General features: G+C 37.8%; 1 protein-coding gene across 1 annotated transcript in view; it reads left to right on the plus strand.

Moving 5' to 3' along the window:
• Positions 1-2,173: 2,173 nt before the first annotated feature.
• Positions 2,174-20,833, plus strand: part of LOC121942779 (unconventional myosin-Ic-like) — a 77,224-nt gene continuing 58,564 nt past the window's right edge. Inside the window, 2 exon segments of the mRNA XM_042486028.1 lie at positions 2,174-2,341; positions 2,440-2,698. Of these exon segments, the coding sequence (XP_042341962.1) occupies positions 2,609-2,698 (90 nt within the window). The 5' untranslated portion in view covers positions 2,174-2,341; positions 2,440-2,608.

Genomic DNA, 20,833 nt, shown 5'->3' on the forward strand with positions numbered 1-20,833 from the left:
TTATTTGGTTAAAGCAAACAAATCTTTTCACACACTGTTAAATTCTCTATTTTCCTCTGAGATTTTTGGATTTATTGTACATAACTAGCCTCGCAAGGGAAACTCGAGGCGAGCCACCATCATTGAGGTTTGGAAAAATTTAAAAGAAAAGGCACCAGGACATAGACGTATGACATGAATTTTAGTTACATTTAATTTAATTATTCAGTGGGTTTTCTAAAAGTGGAAAATGTAAGCATTTATTTAGACCTAGAACAGAAAATAAATAAATGAATTCAAATGTGAAAAGCGGTTGCCTGCCCCTGTCCTAACCTCGAGGCAGGGAGCCACTGTTCTGCAGCTGTCTTTAATTTAGCTCCATTTATGCGCAGTCAGGCCACTTTTCACCCCAAAAATTATGATGAAATGCTCATTGTTTCCAAAGTAAACATTGCATAATGTTGACAAGTACCTGGACGTGTGCCACGATGCTTACAGTGAGCAAACAGGAATGCAGGGAGAGGTCTGGAGTCATCAGACGGGTCGGGAGGGTCATCCGAATTATATACGTTTATCTAGGGTTTATAACTGTTTATGTTTCTCTGTCACAAAGATAGAATATCACGAGACTACCGTGTCACATTGTACCCCTTTACCCATCTATCAATGTAGCGTGAGTGTGTGTGTGTGTGTGTGTGTGTGTGTGTTAAGTGTCAAGGCCCTGGTTCGTCTATAGCCCTTGGGGACAGGAAGCACACTGCTTCGAGAGCGCAAATCCCTTATTTGTTTTTAGAAAGTGTGTGCCAACGCGTGTCTCTTGCTTGTATATCCTAAGGGAAGCACAAGTGACTTCCACCATGCACACACACTAACACACACATACCTCACACACACACACACACACACACACACTCAATCTACTGGGCGGGTACTGGGAATGTCTGAGGCAGGATGCAAGGTCACGGAGGAAACCCCGTTCAAGACCAGCTCTGTATGTATGTGTGTGTGTGTGTGTGTGTGTGTGTGTGTGTGTGTGTGTGTGCGTGCCATGTTAAAAATGTGGACACAGTGCCATCAATTATCAAATAGAAGCAAAGGGGAAACAACATGATGAAAAATAGACCAGCGATTCCTAACCAGAGTACTTGTACCTCAGAGCTTTGGAGCAGCGAGGGGTGGATCTGACTCACGGACCGCGGTGACGCCTCGCAGCCTGTCAGTCAAAGCGGCCCGCCCTTTATGATGCATAATTTTAAGTAGGGCTGTCAAAATAATGACGCTTAACTACTTAAACGTTTGAAAAGTTTGCTAAAGGTAGGTCTAACTGCTAAACAGTTGAAAAAGTTAACTAAAAGTCATTGCTAAATTGTTGAGTTGATACATAACTGAAAAAAAAGTTATTTAAAAGTTTTTGATAAATAATTGACAAAATGTCTTAAAACAACTGATAAATAGCTGAAAATTTTAGCAAAAAGTAATTGTTAAATATGTGAAAAAAGTTAGCTAAAAGTAACTGATAAATATTTAAATAATATATAAGTAGGCCTATTGACTACTAGTTGAAAAGATAAGCTTTAGGCCTTTTTGATAAATATGTTGAAATGGTTTGCTAACAGTGGCCTAAAGAGCTGAAAACATTAGCTAACAGTTACAGAAAATTAGGAGACAAAGTTAGCTAAATATAATAGATAAATGGTTTAAAACGGTAGCTTAATGCGATGGTTAAATAGTTTAATTTTTTATTGAATTAGGACAGTGCACATTAATCAAAATATCAGCACTAAGCATCAATGTAAATATGCCGGAATTAGTGCAATTGCTAAATTTCATCCATAGTTGAAATAGTTAATTTAAAAGTTATAGTAGCCTAAATATATATATTTTATAAAGTTAGTTAAAGTTCTGTTTAAAATCACATGAACAATTGGGAACACGTTGCTAAAGGGTTTCTTGAGTTCATCAGACAGAAAAGATTGGGAACCATTGAACTAGACTACTTGTTTTTTTAGTTTTCAGTGATTTAAAAAATAAATTCACCAGCTTTGTAAATACGAGGAGACAAATATGTGTTAACCATTCCCTACGAGCACGCACACTTTTATCGCCCCATGCACACACACGCACACTCCAGTAAGACAAAAGACACATATCCTCTGCATGTGACATCCATCTCAGACCGGGCCGAGCTCCATATCCTCCCCGTGATCCCTCAACTAAAGAGGCAACATCCTCTGGTTGCAGCGAGGGGAAGCTGGCCTCACTGTGACTCTGCGCTCTGCAACAGGTAACACCCCAACTCCAAATCTCTGATCCTGAAATCTCCAATCACCACTTTTTGGTGCAGGTCAAATTTCCCTGTCAGGTAAGATCTTTGCATATGCATGTAGGAGAGCGATATGATGTACTTGCATGTATTTCTGATGAGAGGAAAGATTTACATTTGCTTTTTTTGCTTTTCAGGCGTCTCATGGGATGGTCTTCAAGGCTCAGATTCTTTATCTGCCTGTCCTGAGGATTTGCCAACCGACCTGAGAGGAGAGGTGTTATATTTTTGTTGTGAGAAGAACAGACTGCGCCAAACGAGTCCTTTTAAAAAAAGGACGGGAAACAAAAAAGAGAAAACGCAACGATGATGGAACTGAGGATCCAGCTTATCCCTACGGGGGAAATCATCCTTCCTCCGGGGAAGAACGGAGAAAACTACTGCCACAGCTGCAAGGTCAGTTCTCACACTGCGGCCAGGTTTGAGAGCAGATCTGGAGTCAGATTTTTCCACTCATCGGTCACTCTGATGGGTTTTAAGCAGCTCAGTGGGTAGAAATCTGTGCTGACACAGCGGATGTTACAGAGTTCGTCTCCCTCAGGGACGAGGCTGAGAAACATTTACATAATTTAAGAAGTGTAAATTGCCTCAGAGTATACTGTCTGTCATGTAAATTGCGTTGATAAATCAAAACAGCTGCGTTTAGTAAATAAGTTTAAATCCCCTTTGGCTCTGAGCGGTGCTCACAGAATTATAATAAGCACTCATAGTTGGTTAAAAATGGACTGCCTCTGTGGACTTTAACATCATGTGATATGAACACAGCTTTATGACATGAATAAGATGGGATTTATGCAAACTCACAATGCATGCAGCAATACTAGATCTGTTACAAACATCAGTAGCATATATCAGGCCACGGAGAATCCTGCGTGTGTTAAATAGAGCAGATAAGAAAAGCTCATAACACATAAAATATACAATAAAATTGTATTTTTTCATTTCTTTTGTTTACTCTGCCGGTATTACTGTCGTCTTTGGTGCTCATGGTTTCAGTAAAATAGTGTGTGTAGCATGTCCATATTAACAAAACTTTCAACATTTATGTTTGTATACGTTATCTAAGCAGCTCACTAACATTATCTCCAGCTGGTAGCCAACAACTCGGTTTTATACATCTGAAGAACTTCTGTAAAAATGAATTGCATTGTATTCAGGCTTGTAATTGAGACGGGCCTTTATTTGTCAAAATGTGAAGCCACACCGGGCTTGTAAAGGGGACTAGGTGTCTAATTGGGACCAGGATTATATTTGAGGTTTTATGTTATTAAAACCTCAAATATAAGCCTGTCCCAAATAAACGGAAAGCCCCTTTTATTAGGGCGGTGTGGTGACACATTTTGACAAATAAAGGCCCGTCTCAATTAGAGGCCAGACTGGTTGTCGTGCAGTTCATTTTTAAATGTCTCTGGATGTATAAAATCAGGTTTTTGGCTACCAGCTGGAGCTTTGTTGGCTGCTTAGATCATGCATACAAATATAAATGTTGAAACTTTTGTCAATATGGACGTGCTACACATGTTTAACTTGGTCAGATTCTGCACGATCCAGTTATTCAGTTTATTTTATTGAAACCATGAGCACCAAAGACGGTGTTAGTACCAGCAAAGTAAACAAGAAAAAAGGAGGTTTAAATAAAAAATATGATTGCATTTTCCACCTTTATTGAGCAACAGTTTTGTGTTGAAGGGAATAAAAGCCTGTTGAGTTTGTGGTTTAAGCAAATAATAGTTGAGGATTTTAATTGATTGATTGGTATATCACAAACCTGCGTTTGAAAAACATACACTGACTTAGCCTGTAGCCTCTGCACTTTTGTCTCGGTGATGTTTCCGCATAGGAATGAGACACGGAGGAGACATCCATTGCTCCAAATGTTGTCTCGCATAGGAGGGTAGTCATAAAGACAGCTGATGTCCAATATGTGAATATACTGTATCTAAGGAATGAAGGGCGTTTTAAAACCAGCCCTCCCGTGCTATAAGGTACCATTTGGTACAGTTGAGCGTGGGCTGGCACAGGATTAGGATGTATAGTAAGAGGAATGCGGTGGTTAATGCAGCCTGCTGTGTGCTGGTCAGCGATGATTGGGGAGATGAGGAATGTACTGTAGCCTGGACGAGAGGAAACAACAAAGACATTCCTGTACGCGGCTTCAGTTTTTCCCCTCCAACATTCCTGCAAGGTCAAATTCCCCTGCGTTTGTGCGTTTTTGTGTGTGGAAGGTGTGTGTGTCAGGGTCATCAATTGTTTCCTACGCTATGACCAACACGCTGTAAGCTGTGTTTGTCATTTGACATCTATAATTTCCGTGTATATTGATCAAAATCCTACACTGTAAAATCTGAGAAGCTGAGGTTACTTAAAAATAATCTTAGAAACCGATCGCCTTGAAAAAGTAAAGTAAAAATTACTACAAATCTTAACTTATGTTTAATTGTTAAGACTTTAGCTGTATTTGCTTAAGTTTGTGAAGTTTTTGCAACTTAAAAATGACAAGTGAAATTGTTATTTTTAAGTGCAACTTCGGAAAACTGAGTTCTTCTGACGATACTTGATCATGACAAAGAGGATTTTGCCAATGATGAAGATACACATTTAAGAAATACAAATATGTTTGACTATTTTGCAACCAGCAGAATACAGATAATATATAGCACAGTAAACCTGGTTTATTGAAGTTGCTGATGATTTTATGACATTGTAACATTTATTTAATTTCCCTTGTCATTTTTAAATAGCTACAACTTCACAAACTTAAGTAAATATAACTATGTTAACTTAACAATTTGATATAAAGTAAAAATTAATTAGGGTTAATAGTTATATTTACTTACATTTTTTAAGGCAATTTTTAATCAAATCAGATTTTTTAAAAAGTAAAATCAACTTTTTACAGTGCAGGGCCAATGATTGTTGTAGAGGTCATATGACTTGTTTTGCTTCCAAATATATGAATGACAAGTTATGTTTTATCTCCTTCCTGCATAATAATAATAATAATAAAATGTCAATATCAATTTAAAGTCAACAGAAGTCAAAGAAAGAAAATATTGTGGCGTTAAATGACTTTGAATCAAATGGAAAGATTGAGTGTGCATGACTACATTTTGGCAGTGTTTCCTAATTTTGGTTCCAGAGAGGGGGGGTCAGTGTCATGACCGGCCTTTCCGTCCAGTACAGTCTGTCTGTCTAACTTTGCCTTGTCAACAGGATACAACCTGTGTGTGCATGCGTCCTCTTGTACATGCCACATAGTGAGGACCAAAGAAAGTATTTTTGCAGCAGAGTGAGGACATTTTTGGAAAGTGAGGACATTTTGACTCCTTACTTCTTCATAGGACTGTTTAAAGGTTAATACTTGGTTTTCGGGTTTAGGTTGCAATTGGGGTTAGGTTGAGGTTAGGGTTGGGGTTAGATATTTAGTTGTGATGGGCAAGGTTAGGGTGAGGGGCTAGATAATGCATTATGACAATGACGGTCCTCACAAAGATGTAAGCACCAGCGTATGTGTGTGTGTGTGTGTGTATGTCTCAGTGCCATTGCTTGCGGGCTGTTTGAGGTTGAATCGATCACTCCCCCCTCTGGCAGTGCAGCCATATTACAGTCCGGCTCTGGCATTGACAGCCAGCTGACCAGCTGGTCGAGGTCACCTTCACATGGGCAGGGTACGTGTTGCGTAACTCTGCAGTGATTTCTGAAATGATAGAGAGGCTGCTGTGGAATGTTTTTTGGTTTTTTCTGTCTTGACATGAGGACATTGAACTACCAGACTTTGTTATGTGAGGGATCCCCCCCAAAAGATGCACACTAACAGGGCTATAGATACACTGAGGTCATGGGATCAGTGTTTTAGTATAAGATTTAACAAAAAGTTTCAATGCAAAAAAGGTGGGTATTTTAGAGGCTAATTTTAATATTTTCATACTGTTAAAGAAAATTTTTTAAATGATCTTTTAGCCGTAAAAAAAATGTGGAAAAAAAAGGAAAAAAAAGTAATAATTCAGTTGACTTTTATCTTTTATGTTGGGAAATAAAAAATTTTTTTAAAAAGTTGGGACTGCAGACACCTTATAAAATCCAAGTACCTCCTGGGGGTGATTTCATTACTGCAACATTTTCAAGATGCAGAATCACAGTTATATGTTTTTAAATCATAAAGAAATAAACAAAAAAAAAATATATACAAAATGGATAATATGTTAACAATAATAATAAGAACAATAACATTTCAATAATATTTATAATAATAATAATACGTCCTTGCGTACTGCAGTAGATCCCACAGGTCTAGCTGGAGGTTGAGCACTGCTACAAAAACACTTAATCACATATTCTCTCTCAAATTATGTTTTTGTTAATTCTAGGGAGTGAAATAATGGAAAAAATCAGTGAAAATGTTATTGCAGACACCTTACAAAATCAGCCAAGCACCTCATGGAGGTTACTCCATACTGCTTTAGGGATAGTTTTATTTTATTTTTTTAAAGTGCTTGTTTGTAAATGATAAAGACGTTTCAGCTCAAATTTGAAATCAACGGCCTCGCCCTCATATTACTATCTTGTCATGAAGGAGGAAGCTGGACTCTGCTGCTGTGGGGAGGAGCTCTGCACAGTCTGCAGTGTGTGAAGGTGCAGTGGCTGCCTTACCGACAGTAGAGGGTACAAGAACTCTTTAAAATTGATATGAGAGCAGTTTGATGCTATTTTTAATACCACTGTGTTGTAATGTGCAGCTGGATTACTCTGAGTACATCCTGCATTAAAGAAAAGGCTGAACTCCACTCAGATGTGTTATTATTTTAACACTTTTTTAAAAATAATTCTTTTTAATAATGTGAAAAAAACATTTTAAAGTGAGTAACTTTAAATTTGTGTTCATAAGTATGGTAATTAAGCACATTACACTTTAGAATTTAATTTAGATAATAATAATTAATTTGTATGGGTTATCAAGTTAAAAATGTGTGCTCATGATTATGGTAATTAATTATTTAATTACAAGATTTATGATTACACACTTAAGTTGACTCCTCATAAAACGTTTTTCATAGTATTTAAATAGATTTTTTTTAAGTCTTATGTACTGTTACCATAATTATTAAAACACATTCTTAAGTTCATTACTTGAAAAAATTAAATAGTTAAAAGGAACTTTAAAGTGTTTTATACTTAATTACCTTTATTATTAACACAGTTGATTCCTTCTTTTCCAAATGTTTTTTTTTTTTTTTTTTTTTTTACATTATTTTAAAGGAATTTTAACGTGTCTTAATAATGTCTTATGGTACCATATAGCACGGGAGGTGCGAAAGTTGAAAGTTTCTTTTTTTTATGTACCTATTTTTTTCCTATGGATTTCCCTAATTTGTTTCGGGCTTTAACTTGTGCTCAGTCAGGTGTGCCAGGTTGCAGATTAGTATCAAAAAATAAATTCACACATTTTTAAATACATTTTGGTCTGGATATGTGATATATGCCCTCCCGCTTATGAAAACTGTCTGTATATAATTTCAGCACAAAAGAGACTTCAGTCAGGGAACTTGGCACACTTAAATTTATTTAACCACGGAAAATTATTTTCCCAGGACTGCTCAAAGGATGAGGAGATCTGAGCACAGCTGCATTATTTTTTGTCTATTGTACAAGAACATAACAAAGCTCTTAGTTATTTGAAGTGTTTGGAGAGAAAATAATGACGACATGGTGCATGGCTCGGTTCAAATAAAAATCAGACACAAAGCGTTCACTTGCAAGTAAACTTTTGGAGACTGGCTGCTGAATCCCCAAAGTGGGACAAGGGAAAAAGTCTACACATGAAAACACCTACAGTGCATCCCAGCAGGAAGAGACAACATTTTTAAGATGCAGAATCACAGTAATATATATTTAAATAATAATAATAATAATAATATATAAGTAAAATAATAATAAGATGAAAAACAAAAAAGAAAAAATATATAAAGTCAAGTCAAATAAAATAATATGTATACTTAATGAAAAAACAATTAAAGAACACTTAAAGAAATACATAAATTAAATCCTCTCATTCAAACTATTAGGAAAATTTAGATTTAAATCATAGATTTATCATAGATTCAAATCATAAAGACATGACAAAACTAGAATAAATTATAATAAAAACTTATAATAACAAAATAATAAGAAGAATTATAATAATAATAAATAATAATAAACAATAAGATAAAATAAATTAAATAAAAAAAAAACAATGAAATTAAAATAAAAAAAAAAAACAACTTCAACAATCAATCAATAAAAAAAGGAATAAATAATAAATAATAATAATAAATTAAAAAGAAAGAAATAAATAAGTAAAATTAAATAAAATGACATGCACTCTAAATTAATTTTATTCATTTTTTTAATAAGAAACAAGCAAATGAAATCTCATTCAACCCCTCAGGAATGAGGGTGTCAAGGTGATTTATCCAACAAGCCTCTCTTTGGAGAAGACGTGTCGGCTTTTATCGGCTAAAATAAACCCTGTTACTCATGCACGAGCTGTGGGTTGGGTTTTTTGGTGAACTTCCTGGTGTTACAGGGCTGCACTGCCCTTCACTGACAGAAAAGGAAGGGGGAAATTGCCACACCGCTCCCTGAGGGGGGTTTAAGGAACTGAGTCCAAACATTTGTGTTTTCGCATTGACACCATTATATATCTGTGTGTGTATATATGAGTTTCACCGCTGAGGCAGTGAGATGAGTGTGTGTGCTCTGAGCCGCTGGAGGAGCTGAAGCTCTCTGCTGAGGCTGCAGTCTGGGAGAAACACACCACAGCTTGGAGCGGAGCCCGGAGTGGGAGCGCTGGGAGTGGTGGGAGGGTCAGGAGGAACCCGGCAGGACTCACGCAGTACTGTACGTTACCTACTGGCGAGACACCAGTCAGTGACTGAAGGACTGGTTTCACACGTTCACAGCGGAGGAGCTCCAGCAGACACCTCCACTTTATCCGGGCAGTAGGAGAGACTACCTCACTGTTTTCGGCTGTTTTAAGGTATGTTTTACGCGCACAACGTTACTTTTTCTGTTGCTAACGTAACGGTTACATTGTAGCCAACAGTTACTGTGGGGTTTTGTCGGTGTGAGATGTTACATTTGGGAAGTTTCCGCAGAGTAATTTGTGACATTGCAGCGTGCTTGAGTGAGTGGGCTGATAGTCTTCTTGACGTGTGCCATATGGGAGGAAAACGCCATGCCAAATGCCATTCAAAAATGCGTCAATTTAACGCTTTACAGCCTGTTAGCAACGTATTAACCCGGTAACGTGTACGTGAAAACCTGTGACAACTCTGTGAGAGCAGCTGTTGAGTTCTGCGGATGTTTAACGTGTCTATTTTGCAGAAATTTGACAATTTTTAAGTGTTTACACTCGACCCGTCTACCGCTTGACTCATTTCCCACTTCCAAAATGTTGATAGAGGTCATGTAACGTTAACTGAGCTAGGTTGCAAACTTATTTTAAAAGCTAGGTAACGTCAGTACGCTGTTTTAACCCTTTGAAACCCGGAACGACATCACTTTTTTTCGTGTTTTGCTTTCAGATTCCTTTATCAAGTATTTCAATCTTTGAAACGTGAGCAAATTGGTGATATTTCTTTTAAAAACATGGGACAATTGGGATAACCGTCTTGGTTGAGAAAATGTTCCACAAATGAGAAGAAATTAGTAGATTTAGAAAATTATTTTCAAAAAGTTAGGGTAAAATGTCTAGATTAAAAAAAGAAAAACATTATATTTAAAGCTAGTTTTCATAATGATATTTAAAATTATGTTTCAGAATTATTGGAGGCTAATTTTAAGCACTTTTCCCCATCTTATTTCCTTTTTTTAAACTTCTATTATTTTGTTTATTTATTAATTTTTACAATTTTTTGTTTTTATTTTTAATTTAATAATTTTTAGGTATTTTTTATTGTTTTTTTATTGTATTTTTTTTTTTTTTGCTAATTTCACTATCTTTGTTGCTCATTGCCTTTTTGTCATGTTTTTGAAAGAAATCCAACCAATTTACTCAGGTTTCAAATGGTTAAATCATTGTTTCAGGCTATTTTTGCGTAATGCGTGTTGTATTTGGGCTGTTGTTTGCCAGGTAACAGTTAAGTACGAAAAAGAAACAAAAATTATGTGTATTTTGATGGCATTTGGTTATCGGGAATTTTGACCCCCAGTGAACTGACTGACAATCCTGGAAGGCAGCGTTGTGAACTTTTAGCCACGTACTGATTTGGCCTGTGGCCTACAACCTCAAATCCCTCAGGTTAGGGTTGTCTTTTTATAGACTCCAGACAGACACAGATTAGGATAGTTAACTAAATACCTCACAGACTGTCACACCTGCGAGTGCTGAGCTGCTGTAAAGATACTGGGTGTCAGGAGGGAGCGGAGCATGTGCTGTTTCCAGGTGCAACATAATCCAAATCAGGTAGAACAGGTAACATAGTTTGAATGAAATTTCCATGGTTTTTTGTTTTGATAAATATTTTTCAGCTGGCTGGTGCAAAAGTGTCTCTGCATGGATGGCTCTGTCAACAACATGCCTGTCCACCTGTTAATTTGTATGTGGTTTGCACTTAATGTAAACACAAGGGAAACACCTGGCATACGATGGGGCCGGTTCATGCCCAAACACAAGAATATATGACGAACAAACAAGAAATCTCTTCTAAAGATTGAATACTTGTTGGATGCTGCAGTTTGAAATACTGACATTAAAATATAATGTTAAGCCTTTTTTTGTGCTGCATTTAGTCGTCCTTTATGAGCATTTAATGTTTGAACCCAAAACTAACTGGTTGGATTTCTTTTGGGAAAAAAGGCTAAAAAGGCAAAATGCAAATTGGAAAGAGATGATCTACATTTGGGAAGAAATTAGGAAAAAGGAAAATTACCTAAAAATGAGAGAGAGAAATTATAGAAAGTTTTTTTTTAAATAGGTAAAACTATAGAAAACTATATATTTATAATTTCTATTGATTGATTATTTAAATATATATTTACTTTTTATTTATTTATGTATTTATTTTATTTATTTATTTTTGCTTTTTACTCCTTTTTTATTGCTAAATTTCAGGTAATGTTTTTGTAACTTGTAACTTCCTCCCAAGTGACATAAAGCCAATTTGCTGATGTTTCAAATAATCTATATGCTGATATTAATGTAGGCTTTTCTTTTTTTACATCGGTTCTCAGCATTGCAGAAACACTTTTTTTCTCCTCTTTTTGACCTTATTATTAGTAAGTGAGATTACACTGCGCGGGGAGAAAAGGCTAAATAGCTGACTGTGGTTTGGGCGGATGCATGTGAAGATTGAAACCAAAAGAGAGAAGTGTGAACCAGTGAGCCAGATTGGACTGCATATTCTGCAGGGGTCAAACTGCTTAGAGCAGCTGACCTGTTGCTACAAGGTCACCTGGAGGGCAGGAGCTCCCAGCATTCACTGGCTGCCTGCAGCTGCCACTACTGTCACTCCGCTGTAAGTTTGATGTAAGCTCCTTTAAATGACAGCTTGTTATTGGAGATGATTGGCTTTGAGGGCAGCAGTGTGCAACACTGACCTGCATGGAGTTTGCATTATAATGTAAGGTCTAATTTAAGAATGGTGGCTTTAAGAAGACGATATCCAGTGCAGAATTGTCAGCATGCACAGTGTGTGTGCACCACCAACTTGGCACAAAACACACATCAATGTGCTGTCGTCAATATATTTTTCCAAAGCAGCTCCCCCTGCTGTATAGTCCCGGGTGAGATGTATTTAGCTCTAGTTTCCATTGGACTGATGTGGCACAGATGCTTAAAGGCAGACTTTTCCCTCAGAGCTTTGCCTCAGGCTTTTTTTTTTTTTAATCTCGATGGGCTGGGTCTTTGGTTGTATTTTTGGTTCGTGGCTGTGACAGAGTTGTGGTGAGAGTGGCGTTGGGTATTTTGGAGTTAAAATGAGCTTTCCCTTGAATGTCAACCTGCTTCTGCATGGTTCGGCATTTTCCCTTTGGCTCTGTATACTTATGTAAGCAAAGACACATGGCTTGCAGATTGTTTTGTATTAGGATTCCTTCATGGCAGAGTCCGTATCTCTCTGATTCCATGTTTCTGAGATGTATCTGCTGAAGTAATCAACTAGTACCTGATTGATTGATTTCTTTTATTTTCCTGTCATGCACAGAACGTGCCCAACCCTCATGGTTTTATAAGACACCAAAATTACAGTTGCAGCAGTAAAATAATTCATTACGTTTCATTTCATTACAAGGATTATTTTGGTCTTAAACAAATTATTCCTCATTTTTTCCCCAAGTTTATGCAAGGAAAATTGTAACAAAAGAAAGGTTCCCTTCCTAAAACACAACTCATGTTTTTTTATATTCATCCAACTAAAAGAAATCGGTATAAATTGACAACATTTTATTTAAAAGTACATCCCTGAAGTCATCATAAATAACGCATCAAAAACCAAAAATAGCACAAAAACACAACAGAGTCTGTCCTCCTCTGGAGTACATTATAATGATATCAATCCGAAAACCTACCTACTTTAAGAGCCACTTCGTTCTGTTTTGGCGGATGTAGGAACTGCTGTTGACAGGGTGAAGGTTTTCCGGGTCTTGTAGTCTCTCAGGGACATGTGTTGTGGATCCTGGGAGGAACCCATAGGATACACCTGACTGCCAGGCTGTTAGCCACACCTTCAACATCAACTCTACAACAGGAAAGACTCTCAGGCATACATACAAACTCACAGAGACTCATGGACTTGAACTGTGTTATAGGAAATGCTCAGCTGGGGATTTATTTCCACTTTAACGACATTTTAAATGTGATCCTGTCACATCAAACTGCCGGACATCAGCGAAGGGCATTGACACTGAAGATACAGCTGTATGCTGGAGGAAGTTTACACCGCACACAAATGAAAATAATGGGCAAAACACTCACCATCAGCAGAGACTCGGATTAGGTGCCAAAAACCAGCATGATCAGCAGGGTGGGAAGCCGGTGAGGGATCATGACCTTGTAAGTGCATAAGTTTCGTCCTTCCTCCTGCACTAAGGGTTTGTATTTAACTTTTTGCGATATCAAGAATTTTCATCGTCTGCCATTGCTGTAATTGGCAAAGATGAAAGCAATAGTTTTGCTATTTAATTTTAGTTTGCAGTCAAAAACAGTAGATGTCAAAAGGGTAATTCAACATCTGAGGAAATACACGTATTGGCAAAACTGGAAGAGTAAACGCTGTCAGGTCAACTGATTGGAAAAGAGCGAGAGGGAGAATAAATTAATAAATAAATAGCTGGGTTTCTCACACATTTATTTTTTTGTGTTAGCCTGCCACAATCTAAACATCTGCAGCCATGTATTGATTTCATATTTTTGGAGCTGGACCGTTGATTGGGAGCACTATTGAAATATGCACAGTTTGGTTAGTCACTGCCCCCTGCTCTCGGAGTGCAGAGCAAACTCTGGGCACAAGTGGAGCACAAATATCTTTGAGGTGGCCTGCTACAATGAAAAACATCTGCAGCAATGTATTGATTATATATTTTTGGAGCTGCAACATTGATTCGGAGCACTATTGAAAATTATACAGTTCGGTTAGTCATTGCACCATGCTCTCGTGGCGTGGAGCAAACTCTGGGCACAAATGGAGCGCAAATATCAGGTGCCCTGTAATCATAATGGTGTGGGTCTAAAAGTTTGCATTCGCTCCATCGATCTGATCAGCTCTAATCAGATCGACAGATTAATTTTCCATCTCACGAATCTTCAAACTGGTGCTGAGGAGAAAAAAAAGAACTCAAGAGGAGTTTTGCCTGCACTGTGTTCACTGACCCACAAAAATGGCCAAATTTAGAGAGGATTATAAAAAGAGACACAAACACACACAAGATAAAAATAACGGGAAGTTTGCTTCTGGCACACAAAGATTACATTTCTGTGAGAAAAACTGAATTTAGTAGGCGTCAGGCCAGTTTATCTGTTTGGACTTTAGCTAAGCTTCATTTCCCAAAATGTTGAACATTTCTTTTTAAGATGCTATATGTATTATCTTTTAATGGCAGCAGTAAGAGAGCAGGCGGGAACAGGTGAAACACCTGAAGTGATACAGACCAACTAGCTGCTAACTTGCACAACTCAATGTTTAAGTTCATTCATGGGTTATACAGCTGTTCCTTGTCATACACATTAGGCTGAAGATACGCCTAGTTTAAAACACGGCATCTGTGACTAAAGTATGAACCCAAGCATGGAGATACGGTCAGGGCTTTGGACACGGTGCCCTGATAACATTAAGCACAGATATCACAGTAGACTAAGCCCGGAATAATAGGACTGATAAGGGTCTAGTGCAATAACAGTTTCCAGTTCAAAGTGGATTCATGGCCTTTGTACTCATTTCTTAAGACATAAAGAGTCTGTTCAACATGGGTTATTTAGGGCAAATCAGATTTTTGTGTCTAAGGCTGATGATATTTGACAGTTGTCATTTCTTCGATTATTTTACAGAGAGGATAAAAATGCCAAATCAAATTTTTGAAGTTACCATGCATGAGATTACAGTGGGTTTTTTTTCTATTAATTCAATTAAATTTGGAAAATTTTTCAGGGTTTGTGAATGCAGCGCAAGTGGATCTCTCTATGAGCTCTTTTTTTCCTCAGCAGCAGTTTGTGTGTGAATGCAAACTTTTAGACCGAGCAGAATGAACAGTTCAGCTTCACTTTCAACGCGCCTGACCCTCTGCTGCTCCATCTGTGCCCAGAGTATGCTCTGCACTGCGAGAGTGTGGTGTAACAAATAACAGAGCGGTATACATTATTTAATAGCACTCCTAATAAACGGTGCGGCTCCAAAAATAGAAAATCTATTAGTGGCAGCACATGTCTAATGGTGGCAGGCCGCCACAAACAAATAAATGTGTGGGAAAGTCTAATAAGTTTCTCGGTTGTAAGACAGTACTGCTTCAATTCCACGTTTCTTCTAAAGTCCTTAAAACTGAACATTTATTTGGTTTTATCGCCTGTATTTGACACTATAGCAGCTTCTCAATCGTTTGTTGTGTGTAATACACAGAGTTCAGCTGTGGTCAGAGGTGGATAACACAAACAGGCTGATGTCTAGCTTTAGTCAGTAATGGTGTTGGTATGTGTGGGAGGCTGTTTAGGTGATGACTGCTGTTGACACACTAAAAGTACATGGGAAGTTGAGTCAGACATCGATGTGGGAATGTGTTGGAGACAGTGGAGGGGAACAGCTATTGATCTAGACTTTGCTAGGCAGACAGCAGGAGACAGATATATGATGAGATAGATAAATCAGTGTGTTGCTTGTCATCCCAGCTGAGCTCACTCACCTTCTTGTTTTGTAGCACACATCCTTTTAAAGCTAATATGTAAAATATAAATATGTGCTGGGCATTTTAGTTGCAATTTTACTTTGCAATTTAGGTGTGTTTTTACATAGGAATTGTGACTCGTGCAGAGTGTGTTGGAAATTACGCACTTACCGTGGAATGGCAGTAATGAGCGTCTGTGTGTGGCAGTGATTCAAACGATGTGTTACCTGTATGGTGATGACTCACAGTTTTGGAGGGTGTGTAAGTACAGTATGTGTGTGCCTGGTTAGTTTTAGTCTGCTGCTGTGGGCATCTGCTGTAGCTCTTCCATGTGATTTTTTTTTCCCCCACATCTCAAAGCTTGTCCAGTGGTAGAGCGAGCCCCGCCCTGCTGGGAATAAACGTTATGAGTGACTGAGCCCTGCTTCCCCTCAGTATTACAGCCTTGACTGCTGTGGGACCAGAAACCACCCTGGAAATGAGTCACAATCCACGCCAGCTTCACTGCCATTTTTGTACATGCAGCATGCCTGCAGGAGCTTGGAAGTCCTCAAATGACTTGAATATGAATGCTTATGACGGGGGCTACAAAAGCAGTTAATAAATAACTGCATTTTTTGTGATTGCATTTGATTCCTTTCAGCTCAAGTATCTTTGATCGAATGAAACTGTTGAGGATGTTGGCATTTAGCCTATTTTTTTTCTCTATTAAGCCTTACAGCTCTATGGAAAGCAAACATACAATTGTTTGGAAGTTGTGCGTCATGTCTTCACACAATAGTTGGTGTGATATTATACGAAAATGCACATACAAGGGTTTGATTGTGTTCTAACAAATTAAAGCCCCATGATTGGCGTTGTCTCGTTATTTAGGCTACTGAACATCAAATAACAGACTTAACACTCAAGTTTTGTACTTAATGTCAAGTTACATACTTAAGGTTAAGTTACCTAGGTTAGGTTTAGGCAAGTAAAGTTACTTGGCTTAAGTTTAGGGGAAAAACATAGTTGCACGTTGGTATGTTACAAACTTGGCGTTAAGTTACATACTTTACATAACATACTAAACTTAGAGTTTCTGAGATTTGGATTAGGAAAGTAAAGTTGCGAGGGTTAGATGTAGGAAAAGGAACGTGGATAGGTGTAGTTATGTTCATACTTAATGTAAAGTTATAAACTTAATGTAACGTACTTAACATAAAGTTACGTAGGTTAGATTTAGGAAAAGAAACATGCTTGGGTGTCGTCCTATGTACTTAACGTAAAGTTATGTTGGTTAGGTTGTTTTTTTGGAAAAGAAATGCATGCTTGCTTAATGAGCCAGTAGATCCAGATATTCTACACTGATTATAAACCTGAAAAAAGAGCTTTTTCTGCTTCATGCGCCAATGAGCAGCTCTCAAATGAATGAACAGGGCCAAGTCCCAGAGGCTGTATCCAGACTTCCTATAATATATCCATGACCCCAGCCTACCCTCTTATGTGGACTTTTGTTCTTTATGCTACTTCCTCCTTTACTCCCGTTAGTGCATTGCTCACATGATCGCAGCTTTCCGAATTTCATGGCTTATATATGAATAAAATGCTCATGATTATGCCGGTTATGTGCAAATTCTGGTGCACTAATTTTTAAGGTATCCATTTTAACAGTTGTGCAAGAGGTTTAACCAACATGATGAAGCCATTCTGCATGAATTCATTCATGTGGTTTCTCAGCTGTAACTTCTTTATATTTGGTAATGTGTTTAAAGAAACCTTGAAGGACTGTTTGAGTCCTTTTCACTTTCCTCTGCCTTCATTACTCAGGTCAAAACTGCTCATTCATGTTTACTTACCACAGTGCTGACTAGCTCACTTTTTAATCCTGTTCCGTTCTCACACACACACACACACACACACACACACACACACACCCTCACCTGCACACCTTCACAGAGATTAACCGGATAATTACAAGATAACCGGTAATCCATCTGTTCTTGCACGTCTTCGGGTCAGAAGGAGAGCAGCTCTGTGGGTGTTTCTGTGTGGTCGAATGTGCGTGCCTCCATTTCTGGGTGTTTCGGAGACGTGTTGTAGAATAACGTTCTGGATATTTAAGCAGACTCACTTTCCAGAGACGTATTGGATGTTAATTGAGCCCTTAAACCCATGTAAGCTATAACAATAATCCACGTACAATAATAGACTGTGATGTTTATTTGAATATCTATTAATGGGAGTGATTGTTTTCCAGCCTTGCCTCCCACACATGGAAAAGGTAGGTGGTCTGAGGGATTAAAACTACTCTCTATACCCCCATAGTGTGCAAGCTAAACTGTGTATATCGTCCCAAAATAGACCTGTGACACCGTAAAATGTACCTGTAGTGTGCAAAATATTAGGACCACCTTCAGTTTTTGAGTTAAACACATTTGTGAGCCTTCTTCTTCCTTCACCTGCGTCTTGTATGTTTTGTGCAGTTTGTGTGCGATCATCCGTCCCTGTAATCATGACGAACTGACCCGAGCCCTGCGGATCCTGAATGAGGGCACGTCATAACTGTCATTATGTCAGCTCCTCTCCCGTTTACCTGCGATTTCCCAAATGCTTCCTAGTTATACCAGCAGTGTTGGGACACACCCAGCCTCTCTGTTTGCTGTGACATGACACCAAAGGCAAATCTCAGTTTGTTGAAACAAGGGTACACATGGCGTGTCAGAGTTTGTGTGCGTTTGTGTTGCATTGATGTGGGACTCTGGAGCACATTGGAACCATATTTATTTATTTATTTGCGATTTCTTTCAAAAACAAGATATAAAATGAAATGAGAAACTTATAAGGTAAGAAATGTTCTAGAAATCGCAAGAAACTAGTAGATTTAGAATAAAAAAAACAGATGTGGAAACAGACAGGAAAAACTATATTTATTATTATCATAATTACAGAATTAAAATTAGTTTTTTAAAGCACTTTTTCAGGTCATTTTGTTGTTTTTTATTTTTTATTTTCATTTCCTTTTGGGTCTTCTTTTCTTTCTTCTATCTTTTTTTCTTTCCCAATTTTCAGGTAATTTTCTTGTTACATTACATATTTAAAATTAGATTTTGGTTAACAAACTTTTTCCAGGTCATTTTGGTGTTGCTGTTTTTGTGTTTGCTTTTACTTTATTTTTTCTTTTCCTTTCCTTTCTTCTCTTTTCTTGTCTTTCCTAATATTTAGTCAATTTTTGTTGCTCACTGCCTTCTTCTGTGCCTTTCTTTCATTGTCAGATCTTTTTTTTTTATTGATTTCACATCAGTATTAGGACATTAAGCACGGGCACATCTGACATGGCAAAGTAAACTGGTCTCTGATCGACATATAAACATGCAACAAGAACTTGAAACGAACCTCACTGGAACATTTTAAGGCCACTTTTACCCAGAATACATTCCTTACCACAGTCCTCCCACCCAACTCCTGCTTAACTAAGATAAAGTCTGATTTTACTATTTTTAGCCAACTCCATATCTTGTTGGTGTTAGATGTGTTTAGATTGAAAAATGAGAGGGAGGTGGAGGTGGTGAGAATGGGGCACGTTTATATCTGCAGGGAAAAAGCTGGAATCTGGTGGCTGGGAAAGACATGGGAAAGGAAAAGTTGGACCGTGATGAATAGCATGAAATGAGCTTGATGGTTCGACTTAAAGCCCATGCAAGCACAATTTACTTTGCCCTGTGAGTGACTAATTGCCGCCTTATCAGGAAAGTTTGTACCGCAACAAATTTAAGTAAACTTTTGTGATGTTTAACGCTCCGTATGCATGTATTTTGTAAACTTATTGGGTTTGATTGTTACATTATTGGCTTTGTTGATACATGCATTACTATATATTTTCTATGCTTTAAAAAAAAAAAAACCCAAAAAACCAACACAGCGTGGTAGCATAATTGATTTAAAGATGTTCCTGAAATAGGCAGTGGTTGAGGATTACACTGGCAGGAGGTGTGCTGGGCTTTGAAGTTAAATTTAGTAGCAGCCAAACAGTTTAATTACACATGTGATGCCCTGTGACCCCAAACGTCTTTTTACTATGAACTTACACGGTGCAATTTTGGGCTTTGTAGCACTGTAAAGATGGCTTGTTATTGGTTAACAGTGCAAATTTGAGAATTTACCTCCCCTTGTTAGTGATTCCACTGTTTTATTCACAAATTTAGACATTTTAAATGCTATTGTATATAAGATAAGATAGAGCTTTATTAACCCCGATGGAAATTCTTGTGCCAGATTGCTCCAAAAATACAGTAGCAAAAAATAATACAACAGAGCATCAAACACGTGCAAATAAAATACAAAGTGTAACTATTAAATTAAAAGAAAAGATGAAGAAAAAAAGTAGATAAAAGACACGAGACAGCAGGAGCGACTCTGGCTGGCTGCCGCCCAGGACGCTGCCGGAAGCTCAATGAGTAACGCAACGAATCAAACATGTTTTTCCTAAATCTCAAATTGTGTTTATTATCAAATAGTCCTGCAGGATAGTCATAGTTCTTTGAACGGGCTGCGTAACTTAGCAGAAAGAAACAGCGTGCATGTGTGTTTTCCATAGCTGACGATACAGCAAACGTCCTTGGTCAAGACCAGGAAAGCTTCCTCTCTCACTCAGTACCTTTTGTTAACCTTTAACTGAATCTTTCCATGCAGCTTTGATAATGTCGGTACAGTACGGGCAGGTGTGGCCTTGGACCTGAAGAGAGAGAGTGAGACAAACAGAGATAGAGAGGAGTGACGCTGAAAGAGTATGAGGAGGTGGAGTAGGAGGTAGGATGTGGGAAACGGCAGAAAAAACAGTGTATAAATATAAATAACTGGATCTGTGTTGTGAGGCTGAGAGAAGAAATGTGGCTTTGAAACAGATAGCAGCAGAAATAAAGCAGAAAAGAAAGCAGCCTATCGAGCCTGAAGGAATGCAAACACAGATGATGAATGAGATTAAGACAGCAGGCGTCGACAGGCTCGGACCTTTCTGATGGCTGATACAGATGCCTGAATAATATTCGTTAATTCCTTTTTTTTTACCTGCTTGTATGTTGACGTTAGCGCTGCATGATATGGCTTTAAAATTATATTGCAATATTTTAAGGCTATATCCCGATACACTATATATATCTCGATATTTTTAAATGTGCTCTTAACTAATGTTAACTACTAAAATAC

Source organism: Plectropomus leopardus, chromosome 5, assembly GCF_008729295.1.
Source record: "Plectropomus leopardus isolate mb chromosome 5, YSFRI_Pleo_2.0, whole genome shotgun sequence".
In the NCBI taxonomy this organism is placed as follows: domain Eukaryota; kingdom Metazoa; phylum Chordata; class Actinopteri; order Perciformes; family Serranidae; genus Plectropomus; species Plectropomus leopardus.